Genomic DNA, 18,712 nt, shown 5'->3' on the forward strand with positions numbered 1-18,712 from the left:
CACTCGCCTACTGATGAGAATAAAGCCAAGTTAACAAATCTCTCCAAACTGTACAAGAATTAAATAATTAGCACAAAAAAGAATATATTTAACGACAGAAAATCCAAGGCGAAATCGGACACCATGGAACTATTCTCCATCCTTCGGGAAATGGAATCACCAATACCACAGGCTGACAACACTCCTAAGGACAAGCCATGGTGTACCGACATACAAAATGCTCTATCAAACAAAATCACCTCCCTCCAACTTAAAATAGCCAGAAATAAAGCCTCGCTGCTCTTACCTAAGCAGTTCTCACCTGAGCAGCAACCCCCTCTAATCACACCGAACAGTACCACCCCACCCTTCAGCTTCAAGAAAATTTCTATCGCTGAGACAGAAAAAATCATTCTCTCGCTAAAACCCTCAAACTGCAAAGGAGGCAACTGCCCAGCCCAAATTATAAAGGATGCAACTAGAGACTTAGCCCCTTTCATCTCGAAGCTCATCAATGCCTCCTTCAAGATGAACCTAGTGCCTAATAACCTCAAACAATCCTGGGTGCTCCCACTGCTCAAAAAACAAACTTTAGACCCCTCCATCACGACCAATTACAGACCTATCACCACAGTCCCTTTCTTACTTAAAATCACTGAAAGAGTAGCTTACCTGCAAATACAGGACTACCTGGAAGCCAACCACCAATTAGGATCATGTCAGTCTGGCTTCCGCCCTCTCCATGGCAGGGAAACAGCCTTAATAGACCTCAAGACCAAAGTTGAAGAGTTGAAGGACAATGGGAAATCAGCTATGCTACTCATCCTTGACCCATCTGCAGCCTTTGACTTGGTGGATCATGCAGTCTTATGCAACCACCTTAGTTTGGCTGGCCATTTCTCAAGTGATGCCATGACCTGGGTTCAGTCCTTCCTAGCTAATCGTAAAATGAGAGTCTTCTCCCCTTCAGCAGCTGCTGATCCCATACAAGTCTCTTGCGGTGTACCTCAGGGCTCATGTGTATCTCCCACCATGTATAACATCTTTACTAAGCCCATGTTTGACAAGTTGGACAGAATGGGTGTCACCTAGACTAATTACGCAGATGACACCCAGATCCTCATTCCCCTTTCAGGCAACTTCCTGGAGGACTCGGCCTTAGTAAACAAGATATATCTCATCATTCAGGCATGGATGGCATCCCACGGCCTATGCCTGAATGACGACAAAACGGAGCTACTAATCCTAGGCTCAGAGACGGCCATTAAAAAACTCAACCCCAGCTTTACCGCCTTCAACATTGACAATAATGTCATCAAAGTGATGCCCGCAGTTAAAACCCTAGGCTTCTATCTTGACTCAGCACTTAACTTTAAGAAGCAAGTCAACTCACTAGCATCTTCAACAGCAGATGCCTGCAAACTGATCCGAGCCTGCAGACCATTTCTCTCTGAAATCAGCTGCATCACCCTGGCCAATGCACTTATAATATCCAGACTGGATTACTGTAATGCCTTGTACCCGGGAGCCAACAAGTACATTGTTGACAAAATGCAAAGACTCCAAAATAATGCCCTTAGAGCAGCCCTTAATATCCCGAACAGAGATCACATCTCTACATTTAGAAGAGATGTCCACTGGCTTAAGATTAATGACAGGATCCTCCTTAAAACACTCTCTCTCACGTCCAAATGTCTGAATAATGTAGCCCCACCTTATCTTGCTGAAAGAATAAACAAGAGAATCGCTGCCCGCCCCATGAGATCTGCCAACGCCTACACTTTAGAGGTCCCTAGATTTAAACGCACTACAGCTGGCGGCTCTAGCTTCCCGGTCATAGCCGCTCAATCCTGGAATGCACTCCCTGTAGATCTCAGAACAGACCAACCTTACTCCAGATTTATACGGAAAGTCCTCACCTGGATACGGATCAACGATGCCTAAACCTGTCGACCTATCGACTCCTTAACTTATCTCGTCCTGTACTTATACCTTCACTGCACTTGCTACCTAATGCCTGGTAGGCCTTACCATTCTCAATGTATCTGTTACTATTGTACCACCCGACTGTAATCTTGGAATACCCATATGTGACCACTAGTATCTTTGTAAACTATGTGGCAGTAACTCTGTTTATTTCCTGTATGCACGTACCCATTTACCTTGTAACTAAGCTTTAAGTATACTTATAATGTTGTGCCCAGCTACCTGAGGGTTTGGTGCGCTCTATCAAATAAACAAACAAACAAACATGCCTTCTTTCCGTCTGAGGCTGAGGTAGGGGAGGGGGACTGAAAGAAGCCCTTGTGCGCGGCCTTGTGTTGCTTGCACCTGTGCTGGCTGTAGGACCTGTCCGGCTGCCTGGACCCGCTGTACTTGGAAACCCCGTAACCCGCTGAAGGACCGACCCTTGTCTGAACGATGGTGCGTCTGGCTATACGCCTTAGGAGTGGCCTTTGTGAGGATGGACAAGGATTTTGCAGTCTGGGAACTGTTTTTCTTCTTATCCAGTTCCTCGTCTGTGGTGGAATGGAAGAGGTCGCCACCCTCAAAGGAAGGTCCAGAATGCGTTCCTTTACGTCCGGGTTGAACTTGGTCGCCCGAAGACAGGCTGTCCGCAGCGATGCAGATGGCACGGCCAGTGTGGACTCCATTATGTCCTGGGCGACAATCTTGGTCTCGGCCAGCCTCGCCTTGAAGCATGCATAGCTTTGTATCGGAAGTTCCAGAAGGAAGTCAGCGATTTCCCACCAAAGCCGCTGATTGACAGCTGGAAGCATAGCATCGGCATTTGACTGACGCAGATGTAGGGAAGTGTTGGAGTACATTTTCTTCCCGTATGCTTCCAGGATTTTCTCCTCCTTTCCCAGGAGTGCTGAGGCAGATATGGCCGAAGACGGCTGCGGCTTTGAGTAGCTCGAAGCCGTGGCGATCACCGAGGAGAGTGGCTGTGGGTGTGCTGACAGCAAGAGGGGGATACCCTCCATCTACCTAAACGTGGCGTTGAGGCACCTGTTGGTATGCTACGCTGAATGGGGTTTAAGCCATCCCTTCTTGGCCAGTGCGACCAAGTCCTTTTGCATCGGAATCCCTGTTTTAACCATTGGGTGTAGAGTGAGGACCTCTGCCAAGACCGCCGACTCTGATTGTTTCACCTCGGGTTGTGGAAGGCCCAAATATTTGGCCAGGCAGGCGAGCCGTTCGTGGAAGGCCTTGGCTGATGACGGCGTGTCTGGGTCCTCCTCTTCATCCATTTCAACCAAGGTGTCCTGTTGATCCGGAGCCGCAGGAGGAGTGCTGGGAGCCTGTGGCATATTAACCGGAGCCAGCGGTTGTTGCGGCGGCTGTGGTGGTGCTGGTGTAGTGGGAACTGGCACATGCAGCCGGGGCTGTATAGGACCCGGGAGCGCTGGGACCAAGGGCGGAGTGGCCATGGGTGCTAGCGGCAGAACGGGAGGGAGCATGTCCTTGATCACATCCCTTAGGATGACACCCACCTGCAGAGACCTCATGAGGGTCAAAAACTTTTCAAAAAACCTGTCCTTGCAGGCCGGTGGAGCACCCGGAGGCATGGGGCACTGAAGGTGCTAAGGTCTGGACACACTCTGCCTTACTGTCTGTGGGGTGTACCTGCCCTGCGACAAACTAGGGTATGCCGTGGGCCACGTGCCTGGTAAAGTCCCATCTGGAAACTTCTTCCCCTATCTGTTCCCCAAAGGGGGATGGTGCCGGACGAACCGCCATCTTGTCTGGCCCGGTGGCCATCTTGTTGTGCTGCATACCACATGCCTGCACCACATGCCTGCACCATGGTGCTTGCCGCGCTGGGCCCGGCCTCTTCCAGGACTCTTGGCGGTGGAGGTTGAGGCCTACCCTGCACCTCAGGACGAGGCCTGGAAGGCGATTTGCCCTCAGCTGTGTCGCCGGTAGTGCTGCGTACAGGCGCCCCCTCAAACATTGGTCCGGTACTCGAGGGTAGCCCCTCATGCGTAAAACCGGTAACAGAACCTTGCGGTCCCTCAGTTGCCTCACCAGTAGAGTATTGCGACCCCTCGACCTGACGGCTGGTAGCTGTATCTGCCTCGGTAGTTGCACTGGTACAAGAATCTGAAAGGTCCCTCCCGCTCGTGTGATTCCTGGGAAAGTAGTCACCTTTTGCGTGGTGCGGATGAAAACAGCGCCCCTACCTTGGGCCTGGACTTGTGCTTGACGAATTCCTTCAAGTCCTCTGGAGGTGACCTGCCGAAGAGCTCCCTCCACCGAGCTAACCTGTTCTTCAGAGTGCGAGATGAAAGAGTGTTGCAAGTGGTACAGCCCTGCCAGCCATGGTCAGGGCCAAGGCAGCGGAGGCAGAAAGCGTGGGGGTCGGACATAGGGAAAAGCCCCTCGCTGGCTGGACACCTGCTGAAGACCACTGACGTCGACATGCGGCGGGGTGGAGCGTGGCACCAGAGGACAGAGTACCTGATTGAAGAAGACAAAAAATGACACTTCTCTGGAGAATAGCGCGTGGAATTACTAGGCCAGAGGTCTAACCCAGGAGTGCTAGTGAAAGCGGTCCGCTCCCGTCGATGTGGAAAAGAGGACTGAGGGATAGCGCCGGTGGGCGGAGTAAGGGGAGTGCATGCTCCCAAGGCCACGCCCCCACGTGCAGGGGAAGATGATTTCTTCTGGTGAAAAAGGTTCTGTCTCCCATACCTGTGAGGGACGCCCATACATTATGGAGGATAGGGGACGGGACGTAGGAGTAAGTAGCTTATGAACTACTGTCAATGTATCTACATAGAGATCGAACTGTGTAAGTGCTAATAACTCTCACCTGTTGTCACTAGGACATATCAGCGCTTACACTATACTAAGCATACATGGGATACATTACTCACCGTAATCGTATTTCTGATGCTTGTATCTGCTTAGATTCACATGCTGTGCATAGGCTGACATCTAGTGGAAGCTGCGGAGTATTACAGTTTGTTTTTCGAAACTCGAAAATGGGCGCCGACACAGGGCGTGCCAGTAATACTATCCCTAGTGTGACGTCCACTGTACCCAAGATCCCTCACGCGTCTAGGATCCTCAGATTGTATTTTTTCTGACATGAGGTAGCATGAGGAGTAGCGTGAGTACAGATAATCCAACCAGATAGACAGAAAGGTAAGACTACAAGCAATCAAGCGCCTTCTCTCAGAGGGGAGGAAGGGTGTGTCGCATGTGAATCTAAGCAGATACAAGCATCAGAAATACGATTACGGTGAGTAATGTATCCCTTCTGAGGCTTGTGGAATCTGCTTAGATCACATGCTGTGCATAGATTAGCGAGCAGTACCTGACGAAGGAGGTGGGATGTGAGAAGGGTCATGAGCAAATAAGTGTCTTAGAACCGCTGTCCCACTTGTGTATCTGCCTTGGAATGGGTGTCAATGCAGTAATGCTGAGTAAAAGTGTGAATAGAGTAAAAGTTGCAAATGGTGTCAAGGGGTACATTTGCAATGAAAGCCAGAGTGGCCCCAATGCCTCTGGTAGAGTGGGCTCTTGGTGTGAAAGGCAGAGTTCTTTCAGAGAGTGAGTAACACAGCTGGATACAGTTAATAATCCACTTCAAGATGGCACCTTTAGGGACGCGATCCCCCTCTCTGCCTGTAGCTACGGAGACAAACAGTTGATCTGTTTTTCTTAGCGGTCTGGTTTTATTTACATAGTAGAGGACCCCCTACGCACATCTAGGGTGTGTAGTTTCACCTCTGCCGAGCTTTGTGGGTCCTGGAAGAAAGCCGGAAGCTCGATGGACTAGTTTACATGGAATTTAGATATAAACTTAGGTGAGAACCTAGGGTGTGTGCGTAAAACCAGTTTGTCTTTATGGACAGTAAAGAAGGGATCCTGCACTGACAGAGCCTGAATTTCACTGACCCTTCTTATAGAAGTAATAGCTACTAAGAAGGCCGTTTTATAAGTCAGGTGTTTGAGACTGCTTTTATGCATGGGTTCGAAAGGGGGGCCCATGAGCTTGGCTAGCACCACATTAAGGTCCCACCCTGGTGGTGGGTTTGAAATAGGAGGGTGAAGTCTCTTTACTCCTTCCATGAAGGCTTTAACTACTGGTACTTTCCACCACGAAACTTTGCTATGGGAAGTGGTGTAAGCCGACAGGGCTGCCAGGTGTACCTTCAGTGAGTTAAAAACCAATCCTGCATCCAGCAGGAGGAGCATGTATGTAACAATAGTGGAAGGAGTGCAATCAACCGGGTTGATTGATCTACTCTGGCACCAGATAACAAACCTCTTCCACTTGTCAAAGTAACAGTGCCTTGTGTTTGGTTTCCTAGATTCCTTTAGGATGCCCATACACCTCTGTGGCAAATTGAGATGTCCAAACTCTATGACCTCAGGAGCCATGCTGCCAGGTTCATTGAGTTGGGTTGCTGGTGCACTGTTTGACCTTGGTGCTGGGACAGTAGGTTGTACCAGGCTGGAAGTTTGATGGGCTCGCACACCACCATCCTGCGTAGGTGTGGAAACCACGGTTGTCTTGCCCACATGGGAGAAACTAGGACGAGCGTCATCGACTCTCTGTTCATCACTTTCCTGATGAGAGGAGTTGGTGGAAAAGCGTACGCAAACATCCCTGACCAGTTCATCCACAGGGCGTTCCCCTGGGAGTCTGGTTGGGGGAACCTGGATGCAAATCCTGGGCATTGTCTGTTTTCGCTTGTGGCGAATAAGTCTATAGTGGGGAAACCCCACTGAGAGAAGATATTTTCTACGACCTCTCTGTGTAGAACCCATTCGTGTTCCTCTGGGAGGGAGTCTCTGCTCAGAGCATCCGCTAGGGAATTGAGCTCCTCTGGAACATGTTGTGATGACAGGAAGATGTTCCGTCTGAGTGCCCATATCCAGATTTTCTGGGCAAGCTTGGACAGATTTGGCGAGCGAGTCCCTCCTTGCTTGTTCAGGTAGAACATGGCTGTAGTGCTGTCCGTCCGGATTTGCACTGACAGGTTTAGTAGGTGGGGCTCGAACGCCTAAAGCGCTCTGAATATTGCCAGAAGCTCTAGAAGGTTGATGTGGTTCTTGGCCACTGAGTGAGACCAGAGACCCTGAGTTGTGTGGTGGAGATGGTGAGCTCCCCACCCCGTCAGGCATGCGTCTGTAGTGACTATTGCCTGTACCTCGGGATCGTAAAAGGGTTTCCCCTGTGCGAGATTCTCTCTTGTCCACCAGTGAAGGTTTTGTACCAGTGTTGGTGAAACGACCACTAGATCGTCCCACTGACCACTTGCCTGAGACCACTGTTTCGCCAACCATTCCTGCATGGGACGCATGCGCAGGCGCGCGTGGGGGACCAGGTAAATACATGACGCCATCATGCCCAGTAAACGCATTGCTTTGCGTACCGTTATTTGTTGACCGGACTCATAATGCGGAATTTGCAGTAGTATATTCCGAATCCTTTCTTCTGAAGGAAAGGTCAACCCCTCTTGGGTATCTAGGATTGCTCCTAGGAATTGTTTTGAGGTGCTTGGCACTAGGCTTGACTTTTTCTCGTTGATTGAGAAGCCTAACTCGTGAAGGAGGTCGATAGTCCTTTGAATGTTTGTCCTGCAAATTCCTGGGGTTTCCCCCGTTATGAGCCAGTCGTCCAGATAAGGGTACAGTGGGATTGCCTCCCTGCGTAGGTGTGCAGCCGCCACCGCCAGTACCTTGGTGAATACCCTTGGTGCTGAAGCTATCCCGAAGGGCAGTACCTTGAATTGGTAGTGTCGGCTGTCCACCTTGAAGCGCAAATACTTTCTGTGCGCTGGGAACATGGAAATATGAAAATAAGCATCTTTCATATCCAAGGTTGCCATGTAATCCCCCTTTTTTAGGAGGGGGATTACCTCTTGTAGCGTGGTCATACTAAATTTTTGGGGCTTGACATACTTGTTGGCAGGCCGTAAGTCCAATACTGGGCGCATTGTCAAATCTTTCTTTGGCACAAGGAAGTAAGTTGAATAAATACCCTTCTTTACCTGGTGTCCCGGGACGAGTTCTATCGCGTCCTTTTCTAGCAGAATGGCGATCGCCTCGAGGAGAATCTTCTGATGTTGTAAAGAGTGTACTCTTTGTCGTGGAGGATGGTTCCGGGGACGCTGCATTAGTTCTATACAATATCCTGTGGATATTGTTGACAGCACCCATCTGTCTGATGTGATCCCTTCCCAAGCCTGGGTGAAGTTGGAAATGCGTCCCCCTACTGGGGTTGCGTGAGAAGGGACCCTGCACTGAGCGTCACTGCTTTGGTGGAGGCGTGCTGCCTCCCTTGTTGGGGCTGCCTCTGCCTTTACCACGACCTCTCCTATTACCCCTGCCGTAACCCTGGGTAGACTGTTGGTTGTTGTTCCACTGTGTACCCTGCCCTTGGGAATAGGTAGATCCTCTCTGGGAATTTTGGCCGCGTGGGAGACGAAAATTACTATTCCCTCTCTGGTTAGGGGGTTTATTGGTTAACTGGCCAAGGGACTTGAGTGTTTCGTATTCGTCCTTGGCATTCTTCAGTGCGTCTTCGACCGCCTTACCAAACAACAGATCGGTTTCCACCGGTTTGTCCAACAATGATGCTTGGGTTTCTGCCTTAAAACCAGACTGCCGTAACCATGCATGTCTTTTGATAACAGTGCCTTCCGCTATCAATCTGCCTGCGTTGTCCGCGGCGTCGAAGGTTGCTTTCAAAATGCAACCAGACACGGCTCTGCCCTCTGCGGAAATCAGAGCTAACTGGCCTTTTAAAGGTTCAGGAGCAGAGGCTATGAGTGCCGCGACTTCTTCCCACTGATGGCAGTTGTAGCTGGCCAACAGGGTGGTGGAGTTTGCAATCCTTGCTTGATAGGCGGACGTTGAGGCTACTTTCCTGCCGAAACCGTATAGTTTTTTGCTCTCCTTGTCGGGAGGAGCTTCGGACGATGACAAGGGTGTTCCAGCCCTCTTACGAGTGTTGGTGACAACTAGGGAGTCTGGCTTCAGATGTCCTCTTATATAGAGAGGGTCAGACTGGGCCGCCCTGAAAAGCTTTTCAACCCTGGGATTGACTGCTCTGGTGAGGTTCAGGTTCACCAGGGACGGATCTATTCTCCGCTGAATGGATTTAAGGATAGGGGTGGTCTGGGCAACAGGCCTCCTTTCTCCCACTAACTCTTCTGCGAAGTCCCTTTCCTCCTGGACACCGTGGGTGTAAATGTGGAAATGTTCTGCTGCCCGTGCGAGAACCTCGTTTAGGAGGGGTTGGTTATCGACCGGGGAGTCGGTAACCGGGGCTTCGTTCTCTACCTGGGAATCTACTCTGTATGTTTCCGGGTCCTCCTCTTCCTCTTCCTGGTCCTCATCATCCCCATAGTAACCCGTCCCGGGTTGCTCTTCTATCATACCAAATTCTTGGTCCTCACAAAAGGAAGCCTCTCCTTGATACAGTGAGTAGGGTCTTGCGTATGGTTGTACCTCGAAGGGTTCTGACCTCATCGGAGTTTCAAACCAGGCTTTTTTACTCGGGGGGATAGGATCAGTAGAGCCTGAGGGTGTCGCCCCCTGTGGATCATACGAGAGGAAATGTTCTGGATTTTTATCATAAAAATCTGCCAAAGAAGACTTGGAACTGGGAATGACTCTCTCAGCAAGTCTATGGGATTTATCTTGAGTAGCTTTGCTGGTTTTAGACATATCAGCAGACCTGGTCTTGTCTGTCTGTTTAGGGGGAGTGGTGTGTTTCACAGGTGTGGAAGAGTGCAAAGGTTGTTTCTTCTGCTGTTTTCCCCCCTCCCCGTGAGAGGAAAAATGTTTTCCCGTTCCTTTAGTGGCTCCGGAGTCTTTCGACGCCTGGCGTCGAGGATCGGGGGTGGTGTTCCGGTCCTTCGAGCGTGGGGCCTCGTTGGTTTTAACTGCGGGCTCCGACTCCTGGAGCGCGGCCTGGGGGTGGAAGTCGTCTTCGGACGATCGAACTTCTGTTAGCCTAGGGAGCGAGGCACTCTTGGCAAGAGTGGATGATTTCCTGGAGGCATGCGGCGATCTTGATCGAGAGCGCCCAGAGGACACCGAATCGGACTGTTCTGTTTGTGCCTCTTTCCGAGAACTCGACGTCGTCGAGTCTCGGTTGGACTTAGTGTGTTTAGTGTGTGTAGTATGTGAAGCGCTTGTGTCTTCCCCATAGCCGCCCTGCCGGACGATCTTCCGAGGTCGGGGACCTGCGCTCGGCTGTCTTTCGACGCCGTAATGCCCTCGCCATCCGAAAGTACGGCGTCGCTGCCGTCGCTGAAGGCGCCCTCCGCTGCCATGGCCGCCTGCCTGGCGTGGTGGGCCCAAAGCTTCGTCGAACGGTCCTTAAGTGTCTTAGGTTTAAACCTACTACACGCTCTGCAGTTCGCTTCAGGGTGGTCCCTCGGCAAGCAGAGATTGCACGTGGCGTGCCTTTCACCCAAGGGTATTTGCGATTGCACTTGGGGCAGAATTGAAAAGGGGTACCCTCCATACGCACCTTGAGGCAGCGGGCTGTTAAGTGTAGGAAATGTATAAGGTGTACCTATATACCAAGAGTGTAGAGTATGTACCACCCCCCACTCTCCCTACTTGCAGGGCCGAGGCCAGAGGCCTTCCAAGGCCCGGGCCGAGGCCAGCGGCCTTCCGAGGCCCAAATCCGCCGTGCAGCAGTCGACGGTCGATTTCTTCTCCAGCCGGCGTCGAGTGTTGAAGTTCGACGTTGGGGTGGGGAAGGATGTCAATAGATTATTATTTTTAAATTTTTAGCAAAAGTATGGCCAAGGCAAAGGGACTCCGCAAAATGCTTCCGACCAGTATGGTGGAAAAATACAATCTGAGGATCCTAGACGCGTGAGGGATCTTGGGTACAGTGGACGTCACAGTAGGGATAGTATTACTGGCACGCCTTGTGTCGACGCCCATTTTCGAGTTTCGAAAAACAAACTGTAATACTCCGCAGCTTCCACTAGATGTCGGCCTATGCACAGCATGTGATCTAAGCAGATTCCACAAGCCTCAGAAATGTATTCATTTTATTTATATTGCGCCAAAGCACGCAGGCATCAGGGTGCTAACAGGTAGACACAGACATACAACATTGAACGGGACAATGGTTTGCTACCTCAGTTCCTACAAGTCAAATTCAGTTATTTAAAGATGTTTGTTTTGAGTGCTTTTCTGAAAGCTGTGTAATTGTTCTCTTGTCTCAAATGTATCGGCATTCCATTCCATGTCTCTGCCATTTTACCTAAGACATTCGATTGTTTAAAGGGAGGAAATACTATCTGCCCCTGTGCTTCAGACCTTATAGAGCGGCCTGGCGTCTAGTGTGTGATCTGTTCCTTCAAATAGGTGGGTGCCTGCCCAAATAGGCAGTGATGTGCCATAGTCATCGCCTTGAAGGTGATTCTGTCCTCGATTGCTAGCCAATGAAGGTCTTTCCTATCTGTTATGTGTTCCCTTCTTGTTTTCTTCTTCGCTAGTCTAACAGTGTTGTTCTGAATTGTTTGGCATCGCCTGAGGCTCCCCTTGCAAGCTCCCATCAGAAGGGCATTTCCGTAGTCTAACCTGGATAAGATCGTAGCCCTTGCAATGGTGGCACTGTTTTTTCATTCAGATAGGGCCTGTTGTGTTTGAGTAAGCAGAGGTAATACTGACAGTTTCTATTCAAGTTGGTAAAATGCATTTCCGCACTCAATGATGCTTCTAGATATATCCCCAGTGTTTTTACTTTTCCAAGAACTTGATGGGGGATTCTCTGATCTGGAAATTCTTATATTCTGGTCTTAGCTTGGCCCGTGACATATGAGGTCTCCTTAAGATGGCCACAGCCAGAACCTAAAAAGATATACATTGGTCCGTCGTCTGTGTGCATGACAACAAATAGAATAAGCACATAGTGTGTGACAAGTGCGTAATAGTAGCAGGCACTTCAAAGGCGTCCACTAGGAAACTGCGCTCGGCAGGTAAGTGCTCTTGAGTATACAAAGAAACAGATTTGCTTTCTATTTACATATGTAGAATGTTGTTCAGGCACCCCATTCACAATAGAATCTAATAATACTTATACTTATGCAAAACTGTTGGCTTTGCCAATGTTTGTTTACTGACATACTCCAGTTTGTCTTCTGCATTTAATCATGATTAAGAAATGACTGCAGGCACAACTGTATGTGGGTAGTGGAGGTGGCTATGCTCTTTGACATATCCCTTGAGACGTGCAAATGGCGGGCGATTTGAAAGTGTAGAGGTGCACAAAGCTTCCTCTGAATTCTGGCCCAGGTCCCTGCCCGCCCAGTTGCACACCCATACCAGGTCCAACTTGGCTCCTTCCTTTCATCTATCTCACTCTCTACCTGTGGTGTTCCCCAGGGGTCTAATCTCTCTCCCTGGCTTTTCAACCAATACATGGCAGCTCTCGCCCACCGCATTGCCGCTCTCTGCTCCAACTTTCCGTGCTATGTGGACGACACTCAGCGTTTTCAGGCTCCCCTCTGCCACCTCTTCTCCCTCTCTCATCTCTGACTGTCTGTCTGCAATCCATGAGTGGTGTGCCGCCAATGATCTGTGCCTTAATGCCAGTAAGATGCAGATACTCCTAATCAGCACTCCTGCACCTTCCTTTCCTGTCACTCTCTGGCCGGCCTCCCTTGCCCCTCTTCTTGCTCCCACCTGTGAGTTTAAGAACCTCAGGGTCATCTTCGACTCCATTCCTTTTCTCCTCACATCTGACATCTCTAAGAAGGCAAACTACCAACTGCACCTCGTTAGAGATATTCTTCCTTTCCTCACTTTCCCCCAGAAGCTCACTGTCTCTAGAGCTCTGGTTCTCTCTACGCTGGACTACTGCAACAGCCTCTTTCTAAATCTGCCTGCTTCTACTCTTGGCCCTCTGCAGCTCATCCAGAACAGGACTGTGAGACTTGTCCTTGGCCTCAAGCCCAGGGATCGTACCTCTCCAGCCCTGAAATCTCTTCATTGGCTCCCAGTGGCTGCAAGGATCAAGTTCAAGACCCTCTGCATTGTCCACAAGGCCTCCTGGGGCCTGGGTCCTCCATACCTCCTGCTCTCTCTTCAGAAATACCTTCCTACTCGAGCTCTTCGCTCCTCCACCTCCAACTCCCTCAGGGTCAGTCGCTTCAACAAGCAACGAGTTGGTGATAGATCTCTTTCTTCGGCTGGGGCCTCCCTCTGGAACAGCCTCCCTGCCTCTGTGAAACTTGAGGAGAACCATTTCCAGTTCCGCAAGCACCTCAAAACCTTCCTCTTTGCTTCTGCCTTCTCTCTTCCTCTGTAAGTGAGGGAAAAAAAGAGGATCCAAAGGTAGGAGCCCTCCCGTCCCCTGCACTCTTTTCAAAATCCATCAATTGATGGTTCATCAATGCCAAATAAATTCAACTTAATCATTCCATTGTATTTAGAGTTACATCAATAATGAGAAAAATCACTTGTAAGTTTTTGTAAAAAGAAACCAAACAGGTTTTTAATTTGCAATTAACAATAAGTTCAAACTTAGATTCTGAACCGAAAAAGAGCTAAGATAGCTGTCAACAAAGTGATAAGTAATGGTAGTCCATGTATACAATTGAGTAATGGCTGAAGCGTTTCGGGAACAATATCCCTTCTTCTTGAGCCAAGCAGGTTTAAACTGTAAAAAATAAATGAATAGAGAGTGTTTCCGTCCTTTCAACTATAATCACGTTGAAGTCACGTACATATAATTGAATAATCCAAGCCTGTTAAGTTCTTACAGAACATAAATAGAAGAATAAGCAAAGGTCAATCAAGTATTGTGCTTCCAAGTCTAAAGGAACTTAAAGGCTGCTAGTCCAGTGTGCCCTGATTATAGGAGCCGCCAGAGTGGCCAGTGCGCATCAATATGCTCATTACACGTCCCAAGAGTGGAAAATTACAATTTAAAGTGTGCTTCCAAACCAAATTACATCCATATTGCCTACTAAGAATACCTTAAGTGTGAAGTGGGTGAGAACTGTGTCGTCCCCGGCGATGGTTGAGGAGGATGTGTTCCAAATCTTAACACACCAATTCTCTCTTCCTCTGTCCTGCTGATCCCCTGTCTGATACTGCACTGGTCACCTGTCCGCCCAGTTGCACACCCACACTGCCTCTTGGCAACCCTTGCACTTGAGTCTGTATCTGCAACCCTACAGTCCTCTTATCTGCACTTATTGGACACCCGCTGTCTGCACTTACCCTTGCACTTGCCACCTGCTGGCCGCACTTCTTGCTATTGTTGGATCCCGTGAACAGCACTTGCCCTCCTGCCCCTCCCCTGCACTTGCGCAATCTCAATGTCACTTGGCCTAGTAAGATCGTTGTCTCTGTCCCCCTCCCTTGCCTTGTCGCGCCTTGAAACACTTGTGTAAAGGCGCGTTATAAATGCCATATCATCTCGTGCAGTGGGGAACAATGACTGAAAGTAATGGTGTTTATAAAATGCATTTTCTTTCACTGGGTTTCATTCAGTTTTGATAGTACAGTTGAAAAACACAGAGTTGGGGGTGGAATGGAGGGACAGGACAGCAGGCAGGCGGTTTGCATTGGGAATGCTACAGCTGGTGGTCAGCTTGAAGGTGGAGTGGTACTAGACAGGACATAGTTCCACTACTTTTGACCACTGTTTGAAAGTTATGAAATGCAAATTATACTGTCTTAATTAATTGCGGATAGTGATAATTTATGATTCGCAATGACACTTGTGAGTGGGTTCCCCTTAGTACCTGTGCACACATACAATATTGACATAATAGAAATGATAGGCATTGTTGTGTGTCAGAAGGAAAAGGCTGGGTCATAGAGGGACCTGTCTAGCACTTATAGGACAATAGGTTTCCTTTTCATACAAATGAAAAACCTTGCCTGAAAATTAAACAAGGAGATTGTACATTTAAAAATGCGTTGTCTCTACTGCCAGCAATAGTGTATTCACAGGAGTCGCAATAGCAGGGCCCAGGCTACAATCTTAAATAAGCCTATGAAGCAATAGGGAAAAATCAGGCCCTATTTTGAAATACCATCTGTTTTACCATAGGATTACCTCATGCAGTAATTACCACCATATAACTAATATTTTCACTTCAATTTCTATCTCCACCCAAGAGGTGGAGGTAATTAATTCGAGAAAAGCCCCTCAAGTTTTTGAAACTTACTTTCCTATGCTGAAGGGAAGTGCATGTTCTAACCTGCAATAAAGCATAACAAGATTTTCTTTCGGGATAGCAGATGGGACAAAAGGTGGGGGCGAAAAACCTCCTCTCCACAATTGCCATGTCATTTGTCAAAGAGTCCAAATTAACCCTTTGTGCATTTACACAAATTATGCAGTGGTAGTGTAAACTGCTACTGTATGAAAATCCTTCCCATCATCAAAGGAGGGTGCAAGTGGGTGCAAAAAAACTGAAAAATAATGCATACAGATTTTCCAAAATACCACAAGTTCTACTTCATCTATTTCTGACAGCCCGGCAAATTTCTAATAGTAGGGAAGATTTCCAGAAAAACAACAGGAGGTCACTTTATTTATCGCACGTGAAGTTTGCATTTGGTAAACTGCAATATGCATAGAGGGTGAAAATATTTTACCATTTTTATTTGAGGATAGTTTATGTTTGGAAGCCTGGCCAGAGACTGTAAATCCGTATCAGTAGTCACCCTTTTTCAACACATCTATTGGGTTCTTCGCACATGATTGCAGAGGGGGTAATTAGCATCTTATTTTACCATTACAAGAAATGTATACCCAAGGCTAGATTATCTAACATTTGCACTGGTGCTAAAAATTGATAAAAGGTATTTAGCACCAGCTTTGCTGCTAAGGAAATGCAGAATGAAGCTAATAGGCTTTCCCCCCCAATACGTATTATCAAAAAACAATTGGTACCCGGGGAAAAATTAATCAAATGGGATTTTTTTACCATGTTTGCTGCGTAACATAAAACAAAATATGTTTACTACATCTCTCTACGAAAACAAACTAAAAAAATAAGCTACTACATTTTACCATTGCAAGTTTGAATAAGCTGGCTCCTGTAAGATTCCTGGACTGAAATAGAAAAATACTTACATTTAAGTCAGACTGTGCACGGCAGCAAACTTATCTTGTGAATGATGGTATGGAGTACTACAGAAACATGCCCCTGGTCCAAGAACACTCTAGAACTATATACATATATCACTACAGGAGATAACCTGAGTGATGCGTACTCTACCAACAGGCCAATAAGACCTTTCTAAGACAAGTACAAATGTACTTGCATAGGTATTCAGATAAATAATATATTACATGATGAGCATAGAAAGTATCTCAAGTCATTGATTTAAGGTGATTTAATATGCATTGTGAAGAAAGCCAGGCAAACAAATGACATGTGATGCCAATGCATTCATATCTTGATCAAGATGTCTATCACCTCGTGGTTCTATGTGATGTCCGCAAAAACAATTGGTTGAGGCAGATTTTGATGATATTTCTTTTTGGTTGGGACATTTCAATGCATATCTAAGCGGAGGCGACCCCACCCACCCTTCCTCCCAACCACCACCTTTTTTATTACCCAAACCCATCCCCTCACATATATTTGCATTGAAATTCACCGACAAATATTAAACAAATTCTCCCTCGACCAGTTCTGCTGCAGCAAAACCTCTCTATCCATCACCCATGCCATTTCTCAAGTCTCTTTAAAGATTGTCGCCAATGTGATAGCTTGACTTTCCAAATTGTCATTGGCATTGTCAGGGTGTGAGACGATCAGGGAGTAGACAATTATTTTCACGTCCTAATGCAAATGCAGACATTCTATGTTGTTTCAGGGAGGAGGGGATAACCATCAATGCAATGTAACTTCAAGTAGTCTTGTATTGCGCACTTCGGCCATTTTGGTGGCTTTGTTTCAGGAAACCATGCAAAGTGACATCACCCTTAACTAGCACATGTGAGTGAGCAGTTGTGCATTCCTTGAAGACCCAGAAAATCTTGGTGTGACAAGTGGGCTGCTTTGCTGAAAAAACAGCATGCAGAATCCAGGCGTAGGGCCTATGTCCAGCCTTCATGGAGAAATATGACAAGGGATCCGTGCAGCCTTCCATAAAAACATACAATCAAAACTATAGATGGGATCCACTTTAAAATATATGGGCTTGGCCTGAAAAATGTACCATTCAGTGGGTAGAGTTATTTAACAACCTCCTCCTTTGATTGTAAGAATGTACACATTTACTCACCTACGTGACTACTGGTGTGTTCACTTCCCTCACTATCCAGATGGTCCTTAGAATAGCCTTCAACCTCCTCTTTTATGCAAAATGAAACAATTGACGTGGAAACAGCACGACCTGTTAAAAAAAGAAATACATTTTTAGAATATATAGAAACATACATCATACTAATAGGAAACATCTGGATGAAGAAAAAGCCTTACGGGAAAGATACAACCTCCATAGTTCTTTATTAGGAAGGAAAGGGCTGTAATAACCTTCTCTGTAGCTGATTATTGAGCATAATCTGCATGTAAGGGTGGGTGCGTGTCTAATCAGTGGACTCACCGCTGGTCATTATGGCGTATTATTAGTGAACTTTTATTAATGCCTTTACATTTCTCTCCTGGTCCCCACTCCGACAACAATCCTTTCAAAATGAAAAAGATCTTGGGTTTGCGCTAGGCTGTTCCATCATTACATTTGTGTGTATGAATAGCCATCCTTAAGGAGTGTTTGGGCATACCAATGTCTGAACAATAGGAAAATCTTGGAATTTAAGCAGTACTTTCATTGTTATTGTAATGGTAAAAGAGACCTTTTTTGACCCAAATGCCCCAAAAAAGCTTTCTGGCTTTTTTCTGCACCCGTCATCTTTTTCACACCTGTAAAGCTTTATCTAAAGCCTCATCAGGGATTGCAACTCTATTTTCCTATGGGCTGTCTCAGTAGCTCTTATGTCTATACGGGTGGGGGCTCTCCAAAAGTTCCCAATAGTGCCTTACGTGAATTTTCTCACTCATGCAATTTGTCATAGTTACAGATTTGTGGCAGCTTTTTACCTTTTACTAGGTGAGGGGTGTATGAAGCCATTTTACTATGATTGTAGCCATTTGCTCCCTGAAATTGAGTAAAATGGCTGCACAGTGTTTTGTAAGACCTGTAACAAGGCAACTGGCTTTGTTGCCATTCCAGCGTGTGTCTCAAGGTGGGTATGATAGTATTTGGCTATCATCCTATGCAAAATCTGAATCAGAGCACACAAATGTAGCCTGGTTGCACCTGTTACAAAGGGTGCCCCGGACATCTAAATCCACACTCCTTATTTTCCCATGTTGATGCCTGCAAAAACAGTAGTGAGGCTGACCTCCACTAATTGGAAGGCCGTCAAATGTTTGAATGGTGCACAGGATGCGATTGGTGGGTTGGGGAGGAAGGTGTGAGAGTGAGTTTGTCTCCCTAGAACAGTGTCTTGAATGCTATTCAAAGATGTGCATATGAACTGTAAACAATGTTATGAAACACAATTGCATGTTGGATTGGGTATTCAGGGAACACACAACCAAAGGGAAATTGTGATAGTTTTAAAAACAGCACATTTTACAGGACATTTGATGGCAGACAGACAAAGTAATGCACGCATTACCCCGAAGCCTTGCTGTGAAAACGTGTTTGCTATAATACCGCCTGATAATATGTTGGCCTGAAGCACACTCGCATCACACTGTAG

At 47.4% G+C, this 18,712-nt stretch overlaps 1 protein-coding gene across 2 annotated transcripts in view; it reads right to left on the reverse strand.

The window, feature by feature from the left end:
* Nucleotides 1-18,712, reverse strand: part of LOC138467528 (zinc finger protein 777-like) — a 453,964-nt gene that overhangs the window by 93,637 nt on the left and 341,615 nt on the right. For both annotated transcript variants that reach the window (XM_069607634.1, XM_069607633.1), the window contains exon 6: nucleotides 17,230-17,340. In XM_069607634.1, coding sequence (XP_069463735.1) covers nucleotides 17,230-17,340 — 111 coding nt within the window. The remainder of the gene's footprint in view (nucleotides 1-17,229; nucleotides 17,341-18,712) is intronic.

Source organism: Ambystoma mexicanum, chromosome 4q, assembly GCF_040938575.1.
Source record: "Ambystoma mexicanum isolate Mex_15411 chromosome 4q, UKY_AmexF1_1, whole genome shotgun sequence".
In the NCBI taxonomy this organism is placed as follows: domain Eukaryota; kingdom Metazoa; phylum Chordata; class Amphibia; order Caudata; family Ambystomatidae; genus Ambystoma; species Ambystoma mexicanum.